General features: G+C 34.2%; 4 protein-coding genes across 4 annotated transcripts; 2 read left to right on the plus strand and 2 right to left on the minus strand.

Annotated features, from left to right (window-relative positions):
- The first annotated feature begins 938 nt into the window (after positions 1-938).
- Positions 939-2,900, plus strand: LOC110776256 (cytochrome b561 and DOMON domain-containing protein At4g17280). Its single transcript, XM_021980804.2, has 3 exons — positions 939-1,678; positions 2,024-2,281; positions 2,368-2,900. The coding sequence occupies exons 1-3, from the start codon at positions 1,040-1,042 to the stop codon at positions 2,617-2,619; spliced, it is 1,149 nt and encodes a 382-aa protein (XP_021836496.2). The 5' UTR covers positions 939-1,039; the 3' UTR covers positions 2,620-2,900.
- A 1,155-nt stretch (positions 2,901-4,055) lies between these two features.
- On the plus strand, positions 4,056-5,515 carry LOC110776253 (cytochrome b561 and DOMON domain-containing protein At4g17280-like). Its single transcript, XM_056829836.1, has 4 exons — positions 4,056-4,685; positions 4,863-5,117; positions 5,211-5,394; positions 5,445-5,515. The coding sequence occupies exons 1-4, from the start codon at positions 4,056-4,058 to the stop codon at positions 5,513-5,515; spliced, it is 1,140 nt and encodes a 379-aa protein (XP_056685814.1).
- A 146-nt stretch (positions 5,516-5,661) lies between these two features.
- LOC110776252 (inositol monophosphatase) lies at positions 5,662-9,535 on the minus strand. The gene is made up of 12 exons (XM_021980802.2): positions 9,385-9,535; positions 9,197-9,252; positions 9,061-9,111; positions 7,883-7,963; positions 7,678-7,781; positions 7,508-7,592; positions 7,254-7,308; positions 7,119-7,162; positions 6,840-6,908; positions 6,656-6,756; positions 6,461-6,517; positions 5,662-5,975 (listed from the first exon to the last, which is right to left on the minus strand). Exons 1-12 carry the CDS (start codon positions 9,395-9,397, stop codon positions 5,879-5,881), a joined length of 813 nt encoding a protein of 270 aa, XP_021836494.1. The 5' UTR covers positions 9,398-9,535; the 3' UTR covers positions 5,662-5,878.
- A 2,067-nt stretch (positions 9,536-11,602) lies between these two features.
- Positions 11,603-16,976, minus strand: LOC110776251 (putative MO25-like protein At5g47540). Its single transcript, XM_021980801.2, has 11 exons — positions 16,687-16,976; positions 15,026-15,187; positions 14,698-14,816; positions 14,346-14,420; positions 13,820-13,913; positions 13,477-13,536; positions 13,075-13,143; positions 12,459-12,557; positions 12,288-12,332; positions 12,102-12,204; positions 11,603-11,988 (listed from the first exon to the last, which is right to left on the minus strand). The coding sequence occupies exons 1-11, from the start codon at positions 16,801-16,803 to the stop codon at positions 11,912-11,914; spliced, it is 1,020 nt and encodes a 339-aa protein (XP_021836493.1). The 5' UTR covers positions 16,804-16,976; the 3' UTR covers positions 11,603-11,911.
- Positions 16,977-23,319: the final 6,343 nt, after the last annotated feature.

A 23,319-nucleotide genomic window follows, 5' to 3' on the forward strand; every position in this document is an offset into this window, starting at 1 on the left:
CAGTAGTTATTGATTCATAATAGTAGTGGCTAATGTTTAGGAGCATTTGTTTACTTGGTCAATAAAGCACAAGATGCTTAATTAGTTAAGAGTATGTCGTTAGAGGTGAGATTATGTAAGCTATTTTTTTGTAATCAGATCATGTGAATATCTCCCTAATTGTTAGGCTTAGTTTGTTATTTTGATTCATATAAATTGTGTAGCCTTGTATTGAGTGGAATACACAATCAACATTATTATTTTCTCTTCTTACTACGTTTGTTCATAATTAGCCTTTGATATTATCATGACTTTAGTGGATGAAGAAGGAATTGTGCGAAACGAAAAGGTTCTTAATTACCTCCCACAATAACATAATTTGTTTGAGACTCTTACATATGTGGACTCATAGGGTGTGGATGCTGATTTTGAAAGAAAACTCATGACAAAAAATGATATGAAATCAACAAAACAATGTCTAAGCTACAATAAATAGTAAAAAAAGGTATTTATAAGCAAACAATAAGCAACGACTAATTTTCAATCACAAAACCTAGATGTTGAGCATCAAAATTGGTAGTTTTAAGTTATGGGTATTTGGTGAATTATGTTTTAGGATAAGAGTGTTTGGTGAAATAAGTATTAAAATAGGAATATTTAGTGAATTATGAAACTAAGCTAACGGAGGACTAACGACGTGTCATTAGTAAGGGTATCTTGGGTATTAAGTCATTTGTGAGGGACATTTTGTGTTTTTCTGAAACTTAATGGGCGTTTGATGAATTATGCTAAAACTTGAGGGTATTTCATGAAAAATCCGTATAATTAATATAGATTTCCCCCTCTCCTTTGATCACACAATCTTGCAATATAAAGTAAAAATGTAAGCTTCACATTTGTGGTGGTTAGCTCCTAAAATCTCTCTCCCGTTGTCCTCTCTCCTTGATAGGTAGATTTACCATTTACAATCTGTAATTTGTTTCTCTTCCGTTAAACGTTTGGACACTTGAAAATTTCTCCTAACATAACCAACAACAACAGGGAAAAAAAACATTCTCTAATGGAAAACATGTTATCTTCCCTTTTCATACTGTTAATTACGACGTTAACATTACCATCTTACGCTCAATCGGTTCCATGCGCCAAGTTCAAATTTGGAGTAACATCAAGCGCACCAGTCAATGGCTATAAAAAATGTATTGATCTCCCGGTTTTAAGTTCAGCCCTACATTACAGCTACGACCCTTCTGTGGAAACACTCGAGATCGCCTACCGCCACCCCGGCATGGGACCGAGCTCCTCCTCAAAGTGGGTTGCGTGGGCCATTAACCCTACCGCGAAAGGCATGGTTGGGGCACAATGTTTGGTGGCGTACAGCCGTCCCAATGACGGGTCCATAACGGCATACACATCACCTATTACCTCTTATGGGACTACCTTAGAAAAGGGTGAGTTGAGTTTCAATGTGACGGGACTAAAGGCAGAACTTATTAACGATGAAATTATTATATATGCAACCATTAAGGTCCCTAATAATGGGACAACGCTTAACCAGCTTTGGCAAGAAGGGCCTCTTGCTAAGGGTGAAACTGTTGAGCAGCATCTGCTTTCGGGGCCTAATGTTCGTACCATGGCTTCCCTTAATCTTCTTTCCGGTGCCCTTGCCCCAGGCAGAGATCTTGTTTCTTCGTTGAGAAATGTAAGCATTTGTTTTTTGTTTTTTGTTTTTAAATTCTTTATCATATAATTCCGATTTTTAATACTCGCAACGTTTGTCACTTTCACGAATGTTAATGCACAGCTTTGATCTTTAATTCTCTTTAAGCAAAAATTACCAAAAAATGATATTTTGAAAGTACACATTGAGACGAATCTAACAAGATCTTACATGATTATATTTTATCTTATTTATAAATAACCAATAATAGTCAAAGTATAATAATGTGAATAGTGTAAAAAGTCTAAATGTTGCGAGTATTAAAACCAGAGGATCAAGGGTTGTATGATATAATTTAGATCTGAAAATAAAAAAGTTGGATTCCAGGTGCATGGGATTATTAATGTAATAAGCTGGGGAATATTGATGCCTTTAGGATCATTAATAGCAAGACATATGAAGGCTATAATTCCATCAGCAGACCCAGCTTGGTTCTATCTTCACGTTGGTTGTCAACTAACTGCATATCTTATCGGGGTGGCTGGGTGGGTCACCGGACTCAAAATGAGCTCCGGCACACACGCATTGCTCCACCTCCTCCACAGATGGATAGGCATCTCCCTCTTTTGCATGGCAACACTTCAGGTATATTATATACATAATCTAGCTAGCTAGTCATATACTTTGACGTACTGTACAAGTTAAGGAAAGTATAATTCATTAATTTGCAGGTGTCTGCTCTATTTTTAAGGCCACATAAAGACCACCAGTACAGATTCTACTGGAACAAATTCCATCATACAGTGGGGCACTTGACTATCTTCTTCGGCATCTTCAACATATTGCAAGGTTTCAAGATCCTGATGCCTGCTACAGTTTGGATGGTCGCTTACCTCTTCGTAGTTTTGGCATATGTCATTGCCGATATCACTTTGGAGGTTATTGTTTGCAGAAAAAAGCAGTCCCAGGTTTCAGAACAATAGAAATATATATAGTCACATCGATCTGTTTTTAATTACGGAGTAACACCAAGGACTATCAACATCAACATTTGATTATATATACTAGCTTTAACTTTGTTTAGCAGATTTCTTTTTATTCTTTTAGAGCCCTGCGCGCATATCACTATATCAGACAATAATGTATTATGTATGGTTAGAGACAGATCGAGTATAGCTAAAGCCAAAACTTGTACGGAGTAGAATCAATAATGTAATGTTCATAAGGACTAATTTCTAATTTCCTAGCTAGCCTCATTCCATCAGCTAGTCCAAAAACAACCTCACTTAATTTATTTATTAAGAGGCTCCAACGCGTAACTGTAATATCAAAAATGTGGCTGTATGTCTTTAACAAAAAACAACAACACCAAGCAGCTACTCGAGGTGAAAGCTAGCTCCATAGATCGAAATGCGGTGCCAGTCACAGTGCCCGGTGCATTAGCCGGGACCCTATTGCGGTTGTCGCTGTAGGAATTTGAACATTTAATTTTAAACTGAATTAGTTGTGAATTTATTTGAAACCTTATAATATGTTTCACACAAAAACATCAAAACTATCCCACGTTTTGAGGACACTGAAAATAATTACTTATAAAACAAGTGACAACATACTCCTTTTCCTAAACCCTACACGTAACATAATTAAATGAGTTTCTTAGCCTACCTTCTCTTTCCTCTCTTGTTTAACATGTGAAAATAGAGTCCTTACTCTGTTTCAATAGAGTTTCTCCAAGCATTTCTTCTTATTTTTGTCGAAACCATTGGGAATTCGGCTGAAAATTGAGTAGATTAGAGAATAATAACGTTTAATGCTGACAAAATTTGTTTGGATCAGTTGAATAGTCTGAGATCTCGATATTTTTCAAAACACCTTTACAAACCAGGATATAAATCAAGCTAACTCGGGCGACTTTTTACACCATGACGAGCTCCATTTTCCCTTCAAATCTCTCCAATTTTAGAGGGCTAATATATACTCCGTACTACTCTATTCCACACGGCCAAAACTAGTTCTATAGATAGAAGACTATTGTAGACTCATTCATTGTAATAGCAGTGTACGTATGAAAAGAAGCAGGCGAGATTTATTAGAGAAGGGCAAATCATTTTGATGGTTAAAGCAAATGAAATATAATCGTCATTATGCTCTTATATTAGCAATTTAATATAAATAAAAAAGAGGATTTATACTTGTAAGTTGTAACACTATAAATAGTTTAAATTAATGGCCTCTCCCGCTGTCTTCTCTCCTAGATATATGTTGGACTATGTAGTATTACAATCTGTAACTCATTCTCTGTACACCAAACAAAATTCTCTAACTTGCACTTGTTTTGCTGTATCTTTTCACCCTTTCATCATTCATTTTCTCCAACATTCAAAACTTCAAAAGAAAAACAAAGAACCATTCTGTAATAATGGAAAATATGTTTTCTTCCGTTCTCATATTGCTTATCACAATTACTCTACCCTCCTATGCTCAAACGACTCCACCATGTATTCACTACAAGTTTGCGCAAACCTTAAACAAACCAAATGGGTATAAACAATGTATTGATCTCCCATATTATAACTCCACCTTACATTACAACTACAACTCTTCAATTGAAACCCTCGAAATTGCGTACCGCCACCCCGGTATGAAACCCGGCACCTTGTCCAAGTGGGTTGCATGGGCCATAAACCCTACCGCAAAAGGCATGGTTGGAGCACAATGTTTAGTGGCGTACCACAGTCACAAAGACAACTCTGTTGTGGTATACACCTCCCCCATTACCTCCTACGAGACGACTCTTGCAAAGGGTGTTTTGAGTTTTAACGTGACAGGGCTTGAGGCAGCCATTGTTGACGACGAGGTTATTGTTTTCGCAACGATTAAGGTCCCTAATAATAGAAGGGTGATTCACCAGCTTTGGCAACAAGGGCATTTTGACAATGCCTGGAATCCAATAGCTCACCCTTTCGAAAACAACATTCTTTCAATGGGCTCTCTTAATCTTGTTTCTGGTGTCCTCACTCTCCCCCCTCAAGTTCCTCCCTGGAAATATGTAAGTCCTTTTTTTGGTTTACAATATCCTATACAACCAAATTCCGCTAAACTCTGTTAAACTGTCTGACAAAAGACGTACTCTATCCAATAACACACATAAACGAGAAATAAATAAATAATAAAAAAAAATTGCCTGATAAATAATGTAGAACAAATTTGCTTAATTTGAATTCAGGTGCATATGGTAATAAATATTTGTAGCTGGGGAGTATTGATGCCTTTAGGAGTAATGATAGCAAGACATTTGAAGGACCTTTTACCATCAGCTTGGTTTTACCTTCATGTTGTGTTTCAACTCTCAGCATACATTCTGGGTGTGGCTGGCTTGGCCATCGGTCTCAAAATGACCAGTGGTTACAGCAAACATCACGTACACAACTACAGCCATAGATGGATCGGCATTTCCCTCTTTTGTTTGGCCACGTTCCAGGTACGATACATACAAGTATTCCAAAAATAATTGCAACACTTTGTTGTTACGGGTATCATTTATCGTGTTTTGTATCTGTTGATATTTGTTTAGGTATCTGCGACTTTGCTAAAGCCAAAAAAGCAGCACAAGCACAGATTATACTGGAACAGATACCACCATTTTGTCGGGAGGTTAACGGTATTCCTTGGCCTCTTCAACATATGCTGGGGTTTCTTGGCACTCTACGAGAGAGTAGAAATATGGATACCCTTTTTAACTGTGTTTTTGGCATGGGGTACCATTGAGTATGCATTTAACAATTTTCTGAAAAAAAACTAATCCCAGGTTGCAGTAATCAGCTGAAGACTCTATTTTATGCAGTTCGCGAATCTTCAACCTCTAGTTCAAACATTTAAGGCAACATATTCTTTAGGAAATCCCCAGACTCGACAAAAGATCCACCCCTTTTTCTGTGAAGAAGAATTTTATTCTTTTGGAGTTGAAAATGTATGTATGGTTAGAGCAAGGAAAAGAACACAACATAGGGGTTACGGAAAAGCAGTGAAAAGTTGGCAAATTAAGCCATGTTCTTCTCTAATCAGATTATTGGCATTTTCAATACATTATAGGACCATTGATCAGAAGTCAAACAATAGACTGTAACACAATTATCTAACTTGCAAAAATATACCATACCAAATGCTGGTGTTGATAGAAAGAAGGTGCAACAGCAGTTTGTCGTATAAATGTATTGTTCATCATTTTGCTAGCCCGTTCTTTCATTCAGCTTGTGAAAAAACCTCAGTAAATGAATTCTTAATAAGAGGGTTTGAAGCAGCTATTCGCGTGACTGTGATATCATAATCTTTGCCAGACCTGACATAAAACAGCAGCAACCATAATTATTACTCCGGAATTACTAGCTACCTCTGTCTGAAAATGATAGGCCATAATTTAACTTCAGTTCGCCTCAAAATAATGCGTAGTACTCCGTAGGACAATTTCCACATTTAGTAAGTTAATGTTAACTTTCTCATATTTTTCGTCCATGTAAACACTGCATTGGTAATTGGTCTGGTGGAAATACAACAATTTAAATAGTGAAAAATAGTTTTAGTTTTAGCTAAAATCTCAATTCTTTATTCAGGAATGAAGGGAATACTAATTACGAGGACTAAACAGAACTTACGCTTAAAATTTCAACCTAAGTGTCGGTCTGATCAACACTCCTATCTAAGTATTTATAGTAGATGTACCATGATCAATGGATCTTATTAAAGTTCAATGGCAAAGGAGAAATCAATAAAATGAAAAAATAAACAAGAAATGCAAGAATTTAACATGACAAGTTTGCATCTTACGGGTCAAAAACACGACCTCCAGCCTCTTCAACAATTACGATACCAGCTGCCACATCCCTGACACGAGCAAAAAGTTGTAAAACATGTGTATCTTTTTTCATAAATATTATATTCAGCCATTCTAATCCTGAATGAGTTAAGACAGGTTTTCAGTGTAGAATAGATCAAAGGCAAGGATAAGAGAAAATTATATACCATGCACCCCCATATCCAATCTCATACATAAGATCAAGCCTCCCGCAAGCTATACCACATAAGTTCATTGCACACGACCCTGACATTCGTACGGATCTCACCTGATTAGAGGAGACAGTTACGTTATTTAGCTTACACAAATTGCTTCTTTCTCCAGCTAAGACAATAGAGTTCGGATTTATACCTTGAAAAGCAATGAATTAATTCGGTTTGTTGTGGCATCAACAGTTGCTATATCACGTTTTGTACCAGTCTGCTCAACCAAATGGAGTAAAGAATCATAAGTGCAATTTTACAAGATGATCTTTGCTGAGAATAGAGCAATAATATGAAGCTCAGGAAACGCAAAGCAGGTAGAAGTTCTAAAATTCAATTCGCTCAAGTAAGTGTTCTCGAGCTATGATATGTATTGCAAAAACGTATTTTAAAGGTAAACGTAAATGGTAACAGGATTTCTAAATACCTCTGTCGCAAGGAGGCAGTTGACAAGTTTATCTTTTAAAGACACTGCAGAAAGACAACATATTAGGCTCTGAATATGAATGTGCTAATATAAATTAAGATTTAAGAAACTAGCAACTGAGCCAGTTACACATACCCTGTATGGGGTTTCCATTCAGAAAAGCTCCTTGCCCTCGAACGCCAGTGAACAGCTAAATACACAAATGCCAAATGTCAGTTCACAGAACGAATCAGAACTTTTCACAAGGTCTGATCTGAACTTCAACTAATATATATCACAAATGAAAAAAAAAATCTTGAGCGTAGACAGGTCAGTTGTGATTTTTTAAAGAGCTCAATCGACTCACAACTATATTCCCACCATAAATTTTTAGCATTGGCGGTTCTTACCTCATTCATAATTGGATTATACACAACACCGACAGTTGGGACTTTTCCAATGGTGAGACCAATAGAAACACAAACAAACGGGAACCTGGGAGTTGTATTTTTGTTAGGGATACAACTTAAAATCAGAAGGAAAATTTTAACAAGAAAGGAGAAAGGTTATAACTGTTTACCCATGCACGAAGTTAGTTGTCCCATCAAGTGGATCAACAATCCATGTAGGATCATCCGTCAACTCTGTAGCACCAAAAGCAGCTGTAGTTTCTTCACCAATGAACTGAAATTATAAATGGAGGAAATCATATGAAACTTTTGGTCCTGTTGACATCATAAGACATTCAGAAGAAGAGGAAAAGGTAGAATCAGAAAAGGCAAAACCTTATGATCAGGGTAGTATTGCTTGAGATGATTGAAGACAAGATCTTCACATGCCTTGTCAGTTTCTGTGACCAAATCCACCTGCTTGGACAAGTTAATAACATCAGGTGACCAATTCCCTTCGTCTAAATTTAACCTTTCTAAACCACCTATGTTACACACAGCAAAAACACAAGACGTTCAAGCACATATATTACATGTCTTGGTGATATCTTATTTTCTCACCATTCCCAGCAGGCCATGTTCAGGAACATGTAAATTGGTGCATTGTAGTAATAAAGTGGTACACATACAAATTAATTTAACAGAAGCAAGCAACCAATTACATTCACGAACCTGTTCCAACTCCAAGTGCCAGTACTTATCACATTCTGGGTTACACTGATACATCCACAAGGCAAGGTGTATATCCAAGAAATTTCTGACAGCTTAAAGAGTTCTACCACGAACTCCATGTAAAGTTTGTGGTAAATAAAGAATGGATGCAGTATTCAAATAAAATAACCTCAACCCCCTCTCTCAAACTCTCACAGCCTCTCAAACACCATCAGATCATAGAATTTACAGCAGTTGCCAATTGTCATTAACAAAAAGAAATTGCCTCGGCTTAAATACAGTTAAATTTTATTTTACATTTCTGAACAAAAACATAACTCGTAAACTCGAGCTAATTTCACAATTCACCTCTTTACAACAGTTGGATTGATGGCTAAGCCACGCATTAGCCAAAATATCAATGTGAATAATAGAGAAATCGTATATCTAATGGCTAAGAATGGTGATCACAGAAATCAAGCAGATATTCACACTAACCCTGTGAATCTGTGATATTAAAGGATTACACATCTTAAATATCATTCACATGTCCACAAAAAGCCTTAATTTTCAATTTACAAAGAATAACACTACCACTATCTAGTGAAGTATCTACAAACCATCGGCTTTTTTAATAATTTGATCAGACCCCGAAAAAATGTATATAGCCCAGAAGTCAATTCACTCCAATCCATCAAAAAATATATGCACTTTATCGATTGCACATCACCCAAACATAACAATTTGAAAGTACATTCATTTTTTTTTTTTTTTCCAAATCTACAAAAAATGAAATTCAATAAAATAATAACTAACAAAAATTACAAGCACCCCAAAATTTCATAAAATAGATTCAGATTAACCTGGCCTTTATGCTCCACATTTTTGGTCTGATAAAATCCCTTCTGAATTACCTGTCAATTGAACAAAGAAATTCAATTCATTTTTAAGTGATAAAAAGATTAATCAAATTTATATAGGAAGAGAGAAGATAGAGACTTCGCCAGCTTTCTTGGCAGCCTCAACAGCACTAGCAAGGAACTCTGAGAGTTGCACTATCAACAAAGATTTGATTAAAAAGTTAATGAATTTAATTAAGAAAATTAATTAGAATTAACAAAAGGAAATAAAGAAGAAAAATCATTGAAATGAATTAGAATTAGAATTAGAATTAGAATTAGAATTACCATTGGTCGCCATTTCTCTAAATGGTGATGCTGCGAGTTTTAGAGGCTTCTGGTATTAGTGAGCGATTTAGAGAGCGGGGTGGCATATAAACATTTGTAGTAACAACAAAGCCAACAAATATTCAACAATTACAAACTAGACCTTTTTTTTTTACCAATAGCTAGAGTTGGATTCTGAACCCTTTAACGTGCGAGGACCAACATAAGAATTAAGCAATATAATACGAGGATTTTATATACATAATCAAATTTGCTAATCTGAATCTATGTACGATAAGTCTCAGTTTGAGTCTTATCACACCCATTGTAATGTGTATTCACACAAAACAAAATAAAATAAAAATAAAGGACGAGGCTAAAAGTACACTACCAATTTTTATGTTTGGGAGGGGCTAGGCACACCCAAGCCATCATTTAGATCCACGTTTGGTTTCGAATTACACTATAAACATTGTTCCACATCTCGTTTTAAGAATTTGTGTCACTTTCTTGTGATTAGTCAAGAGTGTTAGTCTTGTACCTTGCAATAATGGCTCGACTTGCTGATCTTAGTTCGTCTGTAAGCTACCTATACTTTTAGAATTTTGGAATTAATTTCCGTAATTCGGATAATTGTTCAAGGGTTAACTGGAAAAATGAAATTAATTTATTTGACTAATCTCCCTCTTTCAAACCCTAGCATCTATTAGCGAATTCGAAAGGGCTTCTATTGATTTTTATCGGTTGAAAGCGGCAATCTGTTTTTTTTTTTTTTTTTTTCCAGGTTAAAATAATGCTTCCTCCTCGTGCAGGGAATTTTTCTCCCTCGAAAGACATGGTTTTTCTTCTCCTTTTGGGGAGAATTATTCTTATGTTAGAGGATCCTAGATTTCTGATGTAGGAGGGAAGATTATTATTTAATTTCGCTGGAGAAATTGATTCGTCGATGAAGATTTGTGTGGTGTCGCAACATATGTCAGTTCTACGTCTACTCAATTGAATCCGATTTAATTTAATTTCAAAACTACAATAGATCAAAAGAGACCCTCGTTGAAGACTATCAAACATCGATGTGTAATAGGGTATACAAGATGTTCGACGTGCAATGATCGTTGTTTTGCTATTTTTTTTATTTGATTTGATTTGTTTTGTATTTGACACATTTAGATCTCTTTTGTAGATGTCGTATAAATTAAATTTTGTTTCAAAAATAAAAAATTTACTTCACTAAAACCGTCACATAGGCCTCTTTTAACTTAAGAAGGAACGATAATTCATCTTTAAACTCAAGTACAAATACAACTTATATATGATAGTCTTATGCATAAGACATTAAGACGAACTATCTTACCATATACTACCTCCGTTTCAGAAATTTCTTTACGCTTTGGAAAATGTGTTCAAAGTATAAAAACTTTGACCGTAAATTCTCACCATTATATACATCAAAACGTTACATGTAATATCTTGTTAGATTGGTCTCGAGATGTATTTTCAGAATATCAAATTTTTATAATTTTTTCACATACGAAATTGGATATATTATTAATTAAATATTGCATTGGAGACCGTGCAAATAGTAACTGTAAAGATCTTTTTGAAACGGAGGTAGTAGTTAAACTTTTTAATCAAATAATTACAGTGATCGAATAGTTAATGTTCTATTATTATTATTATTATTATTATTATTATTATTATTTATTATACTCTTCAAACAAACAATTAGCTTTTTGAATGCTAACATCAGCCATCTTACGGCATATAGCGGTCTCACATAATACATACTCCTAGAATTGATCCACGGTCTCCGGCATGAATCAACACTTGGAGAGGAAAGTAGTGTATGAAAATGGCCGGTATATGGAAGGATATGAAACCACCCATTTTTATTTTTATTTAATGGGTGTGATATGAAACCACTCATTGGTTAATTCCACGATGCACTTGGAATATGCCTATCTTCAAATAATATGCTGGTGTGAACTTTTGGTCCGTGACTTTCCATGGCTCTATCTTCCAATCCATTACCAACATGACAAATAAAAAGTCCTCCTTTCACTCGAATATTTTCGAAGCCTTGTGCAGTTGAAATTTGGTCATAATGAGCAGAGTATAGTTAGACAAAAGGTTAGGTGTCCAGTAATTGTCTAATCATTTAAGCTGAAGCTGCGAACTAGCCTAGTGTGAAACAGAAAATCTGAAGATATATACACACAAAAGAAGCCATAAAAAAGATCACTTTGAACTCGAATCAAACATATTTACCTTCGCCATTGTTATTTAAATACAAAAGGTGTTCTCTATTAACTCAAAATTACAAGATACTGAGAACCGGAAGCTATGTTCTACTTGGTATCTGGTGGACGAGGGGAAAAGAGAAAATAAAACGGGACAGTTGAAGATGATAGATACTTGTGCCATACAGATGGCGACAAGGTGCTGCTGAATTCACAGGCTTATGTTTTGGAAAAGGGGTTGAAGAAAAAGAAAAAGGGGGCTGGAGAAATAAACAATGGGAAATGGTAATAAACATACAACAAAGAAAGCCTTATGCAAGCTCTTTGGGTTCAAGAGAAGCGATTTCCTGCATGACTTGGGCCTTGTCTGCATCAAATTGCTCATCCTCTGCAAAGTCATAAACCAGAAATCAGGAAGGTGACCGGATCCAAAAATTGAATAGTAAGATCTTAGAAAGAACAACTAGAGGGGGAATAAGAGAGTAGTTTGTAATGTTCTACCTTTATCAGTCTTGAGTTCGCCTAGTAATCGAAGAAGCTTGCTCTTATTTGCAACAAGGATGTTGGTGATATCAGCTGGCTTATTTTGATTTGCAGCAAATAGCTGTTTGGAAAATCAAAACAATCAAATCAAACACAGTAAAAGTATTATACTTGTAATGTGAATGAATAATTTCAAAAACCAACCTTGAAAACATGAAATGCTTCGATCTGGATGGTCTTGCTTGACTCCTGCATCAAGAAAACCCACAGGTTGAGATATTCTCACAAAAGAGCTTGAGAGAGAGTACACTATAAGTCTACACTATCAAAAAAAAGTATGAGGACCAATAAAATTAAATATCTGGGATTAGTTACCCTTAGAAGATTCATAAGTATCCGTAGATTATCCCTGGAGCTCACATATTTCGTCATGGTTGCAGCATTGCTACGATCAAGTAACATGTCCCCCAACAGCTGAAAGACACAAGAAAGGGTCAGCAAATGCAAGGTGGGAACAAATCAACACCCATGACTCATCCGAACTTCCTGAAAATGAAGATTTTACCAAACTAAGCACCAAACTGTAGCAATAAATATCGCATCAAATTTTAGATACAGTTTTTAAAATGAGTTTATGCCAGAAGTAAAAGGACTGTCACACAAATTCAAAAGAAAAAATAGACTAATTTAGAGAATACTATTTGTCGTTTGGTTGGATGTAAGAAGATACAATTTCAAAGTACACACAATTCCTAAGTAGATCTACTTTTCCTAGGAACCGTAGACAAAAGTTTGGTTGACTGCGAGAAGTTCCACTTACCCACGGGGATTAATGTCAACTTCCCCGTTTTATGAGAAGTGAAACTTCTTACAGAGTTGCCTTTGTGAACCTAACAACTATTGAATTTATTACTTCCAGAAAGTTGTGCTTCTTGTGTATATAATGCGAACACTTAGGTGATAACTAATTCAAATATTCAATCCTTCATACCTTGACTGCTTGCCTTCTGGTAATGTAGTTGCTAGATTCCAGCAGTTTTGAGTTATACTCTGCAAAGAACTGGAACATGCAATGAAGTCAGAACCACAGGAAATCAACCACAACTTGCAACTCAAATAAATCGGAGAAAATAGATGGAAGAAAGTGGTTGTAACAGGCAAGTAATGACGACTTCCTACGAGAGACTTTGAACTTATTAACCTCATCATCTTCCAACACTAGTTTCAGGGTTTGCAGGAATCTAAAACTAGTAACCTCTTCCATTCTAACTTGTGTAGTTGTCTTATCGATCAGATTTACATGAAGACACCATGCAGTAGCATGATCTTCGACACATTATTCCAACTGTCGTACCAAAATAAAAAAATAAGGATATTGTTTAAAAGTAATTACCCAATCATAGTTCTTCGAAAGAAATTCAGCTACTGTAGATTTATGCCTGGTCAAGAGTTCCTGCACCATGGCCACAACAGCATTAACATTGTTGCACACTTGACAACCAATTTGCAATCTAGCTTGGGCATAGATAAGTAGATAGGAAATAAAACCAAGATCTGGAATGACTTCAGGTGCAGTTACACATGGGTAGCATAAATAATAGCTTTCCTTTAATTATGAGACAAGAGACAATACCTCACAAATTTATAGAAACATCACATGAAACTTAGGAAAGCACAACCATATTCATTCTGGTGATCAGATAGCAAGAGAGACAGATTCTAAATAGATAACAAACCTTAAAAGTTGCAGCAGCATCAGCAGCAATGTCAAAATTTGGGAGCTGAATGAATTCAAAGAACTTCTTCAAATGCTCTGATTCTAATACATATCTGTAAATAATAACACGTGATGCATGAATTTCTTTAAAAGATAATCAGGACACTGAAACTAAAGTTCAAGATGGCAGGTTGACCATCCAAGCAAAACAGAGTCTGCAGAAAGGTAACTAAAACACATTTAAATCCAACAGAGAAACATTTCAGGAGAACATTTTTTGCAGAAGGTAATTAGCATTTTTGGGGAAAGAAGATACAATGGCCATATAGTTACGCCGTAACTAATTGCTAAAGAGGAATATAGGAGACCGCACATGTAACATGTTGTAGAAATTTCAAGGAAGCAATATAATGGAAAGTTATGCAACGGGGCAAGAAAAGTGCTTCTAAAATACAGCAAAGTTAACTCTGAGCCATGCAAGCCCCAAGTACTAGGGAAAGACTATTGGTCAAATGAATCTGAAAATCATTATTCAAAGAACTCACTTCGCCACAACTTGATGACGTATGCACTCCCTCAACATGGAACCATAATGTAGGGACATGTCTGTGTTTTCATATCTGCACAAAAAGTATTCAGCTAAAAGTCAGGACTCATAATCTTGCTTTATAAGACAAAGAAAATCCCTTCATGATGTTATTTGTGTAGCAAGCAGAACAATAGTAGAAACTGCAACTCGTCAAGGTTACTCTGCCTTACATATTACCAAATTCAGGAGTCACCCACTGACGATAGGACACAATTTTGTTCATAGTCTAATCACTTCAAGTAGTTATATTAGAAAAATAATCTAAACCAGACAAACTTAACACTAGAAGAAACTCTCAGAAGAAATACCCTGTCATTAGAATATCCATCAGATCTATGTTTCTCTCCAGGTAATCAGAAGCGACTAAACGGCATTGAACTTGCTGCCTCTGCAAATTAGCAACAATTTGAGTGGCATCTTTACGAGCCTGCAAATGATAACCCTCACACAATCAGAAAATCAAGGGTAACAAATAACAATCTTAGAGGTGAAAGTAGCATGTGTCAAAAAAGCAACTTCATAATGCGGAGTTTGGCACTGTTAAACCCCAATGGGAAAAGTTACAGCGATACATGGGGATTACACTAATGACTGATGTCCGAATTTTCCATCCTACATAAAAGACATGTGACATACCTCCAGGTTCAATTTGGGAATACAATTGATCACCAAACGTAATGTGTTCTCTTTAAAGAACTCTTGTGTCAACTGCATGCAAGCCTCTGCAACTGGCTCTGATTCGCTATTTCCATATAAAATACATTTCAGTTCGCGAATGTGCTTGCTTAGCTCTACCATCTGGAGGAGGAATGTACAAACGGTAATTGGTCACTTGATACCTCAAAATGTAGGTCAAACTCCAGAAGTCCAGATAACAAATAACTCATAATAACATTAAAAAAATGATCCGGATAATGTGATAAAGCAGCAAACAACAACCACAAAAAGGAAAAAAGTAACATGATTCCATTGCAAAAGCATCTCCTTTGAGCCTTAATCCGATCAAATGTTGCCTAATTCCCTAATCTCTCCCCGAACCGAGAAAGGCAAATTATAACATTAAAGTGGTACATTTTTTGTCTAACTCAACGAATTAGGTAGCAAATTACAAAATCATACCCAATCTAATACTAGCGAATTAGGTAACTACGTGTTCTGATACATAACGACCACCTTCTATTTGACAATAAATAGGAGGCAAACGCATTTAATAAGCCACTATAATTTAGTCTAATGTTATCCAAAAGTCCAAAAACAGTGAATCTTTGATAGATATTCACAATAACAGCCGGTAAATACAAAAATTGAACAAAGAGGCCTCTAGGTGTCCAGCTCTATGTAAAATGTGTTGGAAAGGAGGTGAAGATATGCCCCTGGAGATCTACCGCATCTGTTAAAAAAATACTGGGGCCAATTATAAGTCAAGACATATTGATTTACAACACCTCAATCCACCAATCAGAGATGCATGACCCCGACTTTTCATGTTGCCAAAATCCTCAGATCAATGAACTAGGGGTAAGCACTCACCCAATCATAAAGGGATCTAAACGAATTGATTAGAACACCTACAAAGCAGTATAAGTAATATAACAGTGATTTACACTGCGGCAAACTGTCCACAAGACGACTAAAATTCTTTAAAACATTCTATAGAGTAAATAGAGAGTCACGCAGCTCACACTTCAAGACAGGACTAACACAAATTATCTCCAACATAGACTATTTTTCGGATAAATTAAGCAGCAGCTTCAATATAGATGAAGGGATCATATAATTGGCCTTTCTAGAGTGCCAACTTGACTGACCAAAAAGCTAAAAGTTCAAACTTTCACAGCACTTTAGTACAAAAATTAACATAAAAGATCAAATTGTCCCAGTTAAGATCCAAAACATTTCCATATAGCATAAACCGAAAATAATATTAAGCTTTCATGACAATTCGATCAAATTATTGCAAAAAAAAAAAAAAAAAAAATATTGGAAACAGAAATTGTTGCACAAACCCAAATAAGACAAACACATTATTGCATATCAATTGGACCAAAATAAACACAAAGTAACAAAATAAAGCTAATTTTATCCAATTAATACAATTGATGCTGCTGAAAAACATTGCAAATGAGCTTGAATATTAGCTGATCAATTAAGCTTTAATCAATATTCTCGCCATCTCAATATCTTCCTACATAGATGATCACATACTATGTAGTATTTACTAATTAATCCAAAGAACTATGATTTATTCCATCAATTACGAAACGCTTAAACAAAAATTCGTAAAACAGGAAATTCACCTTCTCATCGCGCTTGCTCTCGCGAATAGTATCCATATCAAATTGAACAAGAAGATCGCGAGTAAGACGAACAATCTCCGCCGGAGTTCGTGGCTTGGATTTGAAAAGTCCCTTCATCGTTCAAGAATCAGATTGAATCTGGAAATCCCCAAATTCGATATTCTCTCTCCTAGGGTTTCTGGTAAAAACGATCAAAATCAGAGCAATGAAACCAAAAAGGATGCATAGAATACCAATCTTCTTTATATCTTCGACCGGAGTTAATTTTTTTGTCGCTTATCTTGTGTGCGCACATGAAAGGAACGGAAGGATATTTGCGGGATTTTGCTAATATAAAAATAATAATAATAAATAATAATAATATAATAAATAAGATAATACTTCAATAATTTTGTGGAGGTCAACCACCCCAACCCAAATCAAAATCCACCACCATAGTTGTTTTTGCTTGTTGGTCACTTGGATTCTTAGGGGTCATTTTCTGTTAAGGTTAGCGAAATTTAACCTACGTAACGATAAGTAGAATAATCTAATATATATATATAAAAGGGAGTTTTTTCAAGAGTAATGAGAGCGTCCACATAGGATTGCCACGTCATCACATATTATTAAATTATTAACTAATTAAATAAATAATATGAGAGTCTTGCGATGATTGATTACTTAATACGATAAAGATAGATTAATAAATAATATGGGAGTCTTACCATGATTGACTACTTAATACGATAAAGATAAATTTCACAAACTTTTTTTATCTTTGTGTATATATATACATATTAAAAATCTCAACCCTCACATTAAAAATCTCAACCCTCACCAAATTGTACGGAGGCTTCATTGTATGTGCTTCATTCCATCGCAAGAATATGATGTTGCATGGCGTTGGGTGAGGATGAGGTTGATGATCACTCTTCATCCTTTTCTTTACAGTTGGATTCCAATTTTTTTTATTTTGTTGTCATAATTTTACTTTGATTTTTATTGTTTATTTGTCGTCAATTACTCCGTACATTTATTCTTTATTTCGTTCCAGAAATACGGGACACCCGATGGTCACGGACTCACGGTGTACCGCATAATTGTTTATGTTGCATAGAAAATAATTTTTACGTGGTTCATTGGTTATTCATTGTTTATGTTAATTTTGTACAAGCATAATTGTTTTTGTTCTATCGGTTTATGTGTGTTCATTTAATACTACTTCGTATACCTACTGGATATTGATATATATATATATATATATATATATATATATATATATATATATATATATATATATATCTTTGTATTCCAAATCATACCTCATCAACACAGTTTAATTTAGAGCTAAATAGTGATTAATAAAATAAATAAATTAAGTGTTATCTCGGGCATAATTTATGCTTCTTATACGGCACAACGAACTACAATTTAGATGTCAAAATTAAACCTAACATAGAATATACAACGATAAACGTTAACACAATCGGGGTTGCAAGCCCACGTTTTATTTGGTTGAATTAAACTAAACTTAATGTACTACTTGAAATTGAAATAAAGTCCAAAAAACCTTACTCCGTACCAAAAATAGGAAAAAAGAAAGTAAAGAAAAACAAAGTAATTCACAAGACTAGCTATTTTAAAGTAATGATCACTATCGTAGTTTGAAGAGTATTAGCAATGAATACCACGTTATAGAATTTTAGATAAAGAAATCTTTTTCGGTTTATAATAGAGTTTTATTTTCTTTAAACCTATGATATTTGGATTAATTCATATCATAATAAAATTCTACTTGCATTAAACCTATATTTTTTCTGGTTATAAATATACGAGAGTATTATAAAACTATGCTCCTCTTTTATAAATAAGTGCTATATTATATTTGTTTTTCCTTTCACCCATAGTTATTATGATTTGATTACTCCGTACGTTTATGTTTCAGAAATATTTCGTTGATTCGAGCCATTAATTCAAGCAGAAACGATTGAAAAATAAAAGTACGTGTTTCAAGAAAAATAAAAAGAGATAATTAAAGACTTGATAAAAGATAATAAGAGATAAATTTTGATTAAGTTTCAGAAATATTTCGTTGATTCGAGCCATTAATTCAAGCAGAAACGATTGAAAAACAAAAGTACGTGTTTCAAGAAAAATAAAAAGAGATAATTAAAGACTTGATAAAAGATAATAAGAGATAAATTTTGAAAATTTTTGATAGATAAACAAAGACCCGTTAAAACTGTCATACTAATTGATTATTAAAAAAAAAAAAATCAATATTCTAACTATCATTTAAAGGTGAAAAAAAAAATCTCATAAAAAAATGAATTTAACCCGTGCATCGCACGGGCTTTAAATCTAGTAATAATTATATGGGGAGATATACTTGTTAATAAATGAAAAAGTTATATAATTGTTTAATCGAGTACATATGGATAAGGTTGAAATTTCTAGATAAATTTGTCAAAAAAAAAAAATCTTTTATAGCTCAAAATTTGCGAGAAATTAGCTTATAGAAAGTTTCTGGCAAAGTCATACCTTAAACTAAAAATTATTCGTGAGAGACAATTTTCCGGCATGACTTTTATTTCTCGTCATTTGACCATCACATGCAGGTCACGTGTTGTCAAAATTAGCTTTGTTCGTTCTTTTTTCCTCCAAAATTCCCACATATAAAAGCAAAAAAAAAAAGATCGAATTCCCCCGTTTCTCCTTCTCCTCCCCCCAGGAAAATCAAAAAAAAAAAATCTCTGCAAGTAAAATCGGGCAATCTGCAAGGTAACTTTGTAGTTTTTTTTCCCTACAATCAATCATTCCCCATCATAATTCGAGTGTGTTCATCCACAATTTGGTAAGATTGATGTTGTAATTTTGTGGAATTTTAATGTAGAAAAATTAGGGTCCCCCCCCCCCCACAAATTTGTTAAATTCAATTGAATTGGATGTTGTTTAACATTCGTCATTGGGAGCATATCGTTGTTGTCTCTTTGACCATTGGAACAAGCTAGCTTGCCGACATTTTGCCATTATTGATAATCTTCATTGCTTGAATTACCTGTGTCATGTTAGGTACGATACAAATTGAAGTTTGTCCAATTGGTGTCCATTTCAGGGCCCCACTTCCACCTCTTCACTATCTCCACAAGTTTTGCTACTGATAAAGCATTCATAAACGACTTCTTAAAACCCATATGACATTACATGATCATTGACACCCGATTCAACGGAGCGAAAGCCTTTACCGACATAAACGACACTACCCTTCTCATCTAAATACTCTATCTCCTTAGTCCACTCACCGAATTCGGCTTCCCGGAGTAAAAACTTCGCAAAAATTTAGAGGTTTTGTGATTATCATCGATCAATCAAACTTGATAGCAGATAATTAAATTGTCATCGGTGTGAACAATATTTGATTCTCATTTTCAACAATTTTACATGAAGTGAAGTGATGCGCATAAAATGGTGTTGCAGAAGTGGGATTTTTGCGGTCGAGAGCGAGGTTTCTCCGGCATAAAACTGTGCAGCGAATCATGGACTTGTAATTGGGAAATGGAGGGGGAAAATCGATATTTTTTGTTTGTTTGTTTGCTTTTATATGTGGAAATCTTGGGGAGAAAAGGGATGGACATAACCAAATTGGACAACATGTGACCTGCATATGATGGTCAAAGGCTGGTAAATTGAAGTCAATGCCGGAAAGTGGGAACATGTTGTCTTTTGCAAATAATTTTTACTGTAAAGTATGACTTTGCCATATTTTTTTTATAAGGTCTTTTCTTGCGAATTTTGGGCTATAAAAGGTAATTTTTTTTGCAAATTTTCCAAATTTCTAACACGAGATCTTCACTCTTTAACTCGCTTTATTTTTCCTCGTCCCATTTTAAATATGATTTAATTTGTCTACTAAAATAGAATAAATTTGGAAAGTAAGATAGTCTAATCCAACAAGATGAAACAAAAAAAATCACTAATAATAAATACGGAATAATAATTAGGACTAGATTTGGTAATGAACGAGATTATGTAGTACGTTGTGGTGTGAGAATGAGGTAAGGATTAAGGAATTACGTCATCTGTTTTCGTACTTGAAGTTAGATGGAGAGATGACGTTGGGTTCAGGTTCAATGGATAGCTAGGGTGGTAAAGGAAAGAGATGGCACCCTTCTCCAATTTGTAATGTCTTTTTTATTGGAGAAGATGTTGTCTTGGTTGTTTTCATAGTCGACTTAGATGACCATGTTAGTGGTCTTGGGTTGAAGGATAGGGTTAGTGGAGGTCTATTTTTATTAGGTCTTATATCAGTCAATCTCTTGAGTGGAGGAGGGTGCATGTGTGTGTGTGGGGGGGGGGGGGGGGGGGGGGGGAATTGAAGGTCTGGTTTTCACGGGGATTGCTTGAGTTTTCCAATTTTGTTAATAGTATGTAGTTGGGATTTTCAGTTCTTATGTCCCAATTTAGGTTTGTGATGAGGGTTTTTCTCATTGCATTCAAAATTCATATTTGAGTGTTGGTCTCCGCTTTCTGGTGATTCATAGCATTCTACGAGATCATGTCTTTTCCCTTTTAATGGGAGTTTTTGAGTCTCTTTTCTCTTACAGTCTTTCCATGTTTTGCTCCACTTTCAACCTTCATAGGTTATTAGGGGATCATCTCAATGATTATGATCCAAACTTTTCCTAGAAAGGAATGGAAAATACAAAAAATATATGTACTATGGGGTTAGGCTTGCGAGAATCAAAGAGGTGTTTCCTGCTAAATTGATCTGACTAGAGTTGGCAAGAAGACTTCTTACTTCTAGTTTGGTTTTAAGTGTTTGTTTGTAGTGGAAAGTAATGATGTTTTGTTAGTTTGGTTTATGTAAGGGTCTTTAAAGATCGAATTAAAGGTCTAACTAGTATCGAAGCCCGTGCGATGCACGGGTTCGTAATGAAAAATACATATTTGTCTTATTATATCATCATATATTAGGTGTCTTATAAATTATATCCATAATATAAAGAAGATTTTTTTTAATCTAAATTCTATCATGACACCCTTTTTGGGTTTTATGTAAATAAAATTCTATTACAAATTTGTTTCGTGGTTGCACCCAAAAAGATTATTTATCTAAAATTCTATCATGGCACCCTTTTCTTTGGGGTTTAAGTTTATTATGGATCAATCTCTCGTTTTTTATTATATTATACTAATTTTTAATTAGCCGGAGGGTTGATTATAGCTTTCTTACTTGTCTTGATCTTCTTTTTGTTTATACTTTTAAATTTGAAATTTTAAAATATTCAGTTCATTAGACAAAAGTAACGTACACTCATAAGAATATGCATACGTATGTAATTGTATAGAACGAAGAATTGTATAGAATGATCACATAAACTCTATTACGAATATGCATATCTATGTAATTGTATTAGAATGAAGAATTGTATAGAATTATCATTACTATGCGTACGTTGTTCTATCTATTTTTCTTTTTTGACTATTCTATCCACTCCCTATGGTATTTTGCATTTGAGAAAACTCACTATTTGTAATTCTATCTTATTTGTTAAAAGGGGATAATTGTATCCTTTTCTCTTATTATCTTTTACTTAGTACTTATTTAACTTATTTATCTTTTTTATTCTTGTACAGACCGGCTAACTCATAATTGAAATGGTTTCTAAATTTTAATGGGTACTATTAATTTAAAAGGGATTATTATAAATGCATACTACATCAAGTTAAAAATCCTGTTACTTAAATTGTAAAGACGATCTATAAAATGTATCTTCGACAATATCCAATTAATGGTAAAATACCAATCTATAACTAATACCCAAAGTCTTTTTCTCAGGTCAGTATTACTTATGTTGGTTTTGTTTGACCTCAGGTTAGAAAAAAATATCTAAAATAATAGAGTAATCTTAGGTAATACACTAAAAGGATTTCAGTATCAATGTACCCAAAAAAACTATGCAATGGTAAATTTTAATACGTGAAATATATATATATATATATATATATATATATATATATATATATATATATATATATATATATATATATATATATATATATATATATATATATATATATTATATTAGACACTCATTAAGGGAAAAATGTATAGTCATCAATTGACAATTTTTTAGTTTATCCTAAATATAATCTGGGCATAACCAATTGAATATAAAGTCAAATTAATGACTTTTTTTTAGTACTCAATAAATATGTATTGCTAACTGACGCTTTTTGGTAGTCCAGGTTGTTTTTAGGCATACATTAAGTAAAAAATTTATCATTTTTTTTATACCGCTTATTTATAAAGAAAAGTAGACCAGGAAGAGTAATTATGAATCATTCGACTAAAACCAATGAGCTCATTAAAAATTCCAATTGAAATCCCTATGGTACTAAAGGTAAAGTCATTTTAACAAAATAATATAAGTAACCTCCATAATTAACAAAAATGCTAAAACATGCGGTAAACAACAAATTCTCAAGACTTAGTCAAGGTTTGAAAGAAGTATTACAATTAGCTTGGCAACGAAAAATCAAATAATAATAGATAAAGAGATTAAGTTCTAATGTACAAAAAAAGAGAGGAGAATAAAAAGTGAATGGAATCATTATTGAGGTAATTGAAATTACAATTACCATTTATTA

Source organism: Spinacia oleracea, chromosome 5 (assembly GCF_020520425.1).
Source record: "Spinacia oleracea cultivar Varoflay chromosome 5, BTI_SOV_V1, whole genome shotgun sequence".
Taxonomy (NCBI): Eukaryota; Viridiplantae; Streptophyta; class Magnoliopsida; order Caryophyllales; family Amaranthaceae; genus Spinacia; species Spinacia oleracea.

What these genes read in the sequence shown, in the direction of transcription:
- LOC110776256 (XM_021980804.2), top strand. Translation starts at nt 1,040, where the DNA reads ATGGAAAACATGTTATCTTCCCTTTTCATACTGTTAATTACGACGTTA. An exon ending in TTGTTTCTTCGTTGAGAAAT is followed by an intron (nt 1,679 to 2,023) that starts GTAAGCATTTGT and finishes GTTGGATTCCAG; the next exon opens with GTGCATGGGATTATTAATGT. An exon ending in TTTGCATGGCAACACTTCAG is followed by an intron (nt 2,282 to 2,367) that starts GTATATTATATA and finishes ATTAATTTGCAG; the next exon opens with GTGTCTGCTCTATTTTTAAG.
- LOC110776253 (XM_056829836.1), top strand. Translation starts at nt 4,056, where the DNA reads ATGGAAAATATGTTTTCTTCCGTTCTCATATTGCTTATCACAATTACT. An exon ending in AAGTTCCTCCCTGGAAATAT is followed by an intron (nt 4,686 to 4,862) that starts GTAAGTCCTTTT and finishes ATTTGAATTCAG; the next exon opens with GTGCATATGGTAATAAATAT. An exon ending in AACTGTGTTTTTGGCATGGG is followed by an intron (nt 5,395 to 5,444) that starts GTACCATTGAGT and finishes AACTAATCCCAG; the next exon opens with GTTGCAGTAATCAGCTGAAG.
- LOC110776252 (XM_021980802.2), bottom strand. An exon ending in ATGTGGAGCATAAAGGCCAG is followed by an intron (nt 7,964 to 9,060) that starts GTTAATCTGAAT and finishes TTGTCCAAGCAG; the next exon opens with GTGGATTTGGTCACAGAAAC. An exon ending in TTAATTCATTGCTTTTCAAG is followed by an intron (nt 6,757 to 6,839) that starts GTATAAATCCGA and finishes TCCTCTAATCAG; the next exon opens with GTGAGATCCGTACGAATGTC.
- LOC110776251 (XM_021980801.2), bottom strand. Translation starts at nt 16,803, where the DNA reads ATGAAGGGACTTTTCAAATCCAAGCCACGAACTCCGGCGGAGATTGTT. An exon ending in AGAGCAAGCGCGATGAGAAG is followed by an intron (nt 15,188 to 16,686) that starts GTGAATTTCCTG and finishes TTCCTCCTCCAG; the next exon opens with ATGGTAGAGCTAAGCAAGCA. An exon ending in ATGGATATTCTAATGACAGG is followed by an intron (nt 14,421 to 14,697) that starts GTATTTCTTCTG and finishes CTTTTTGTGCAG; the next exon opens with ATATGAAAACACAGACATGT.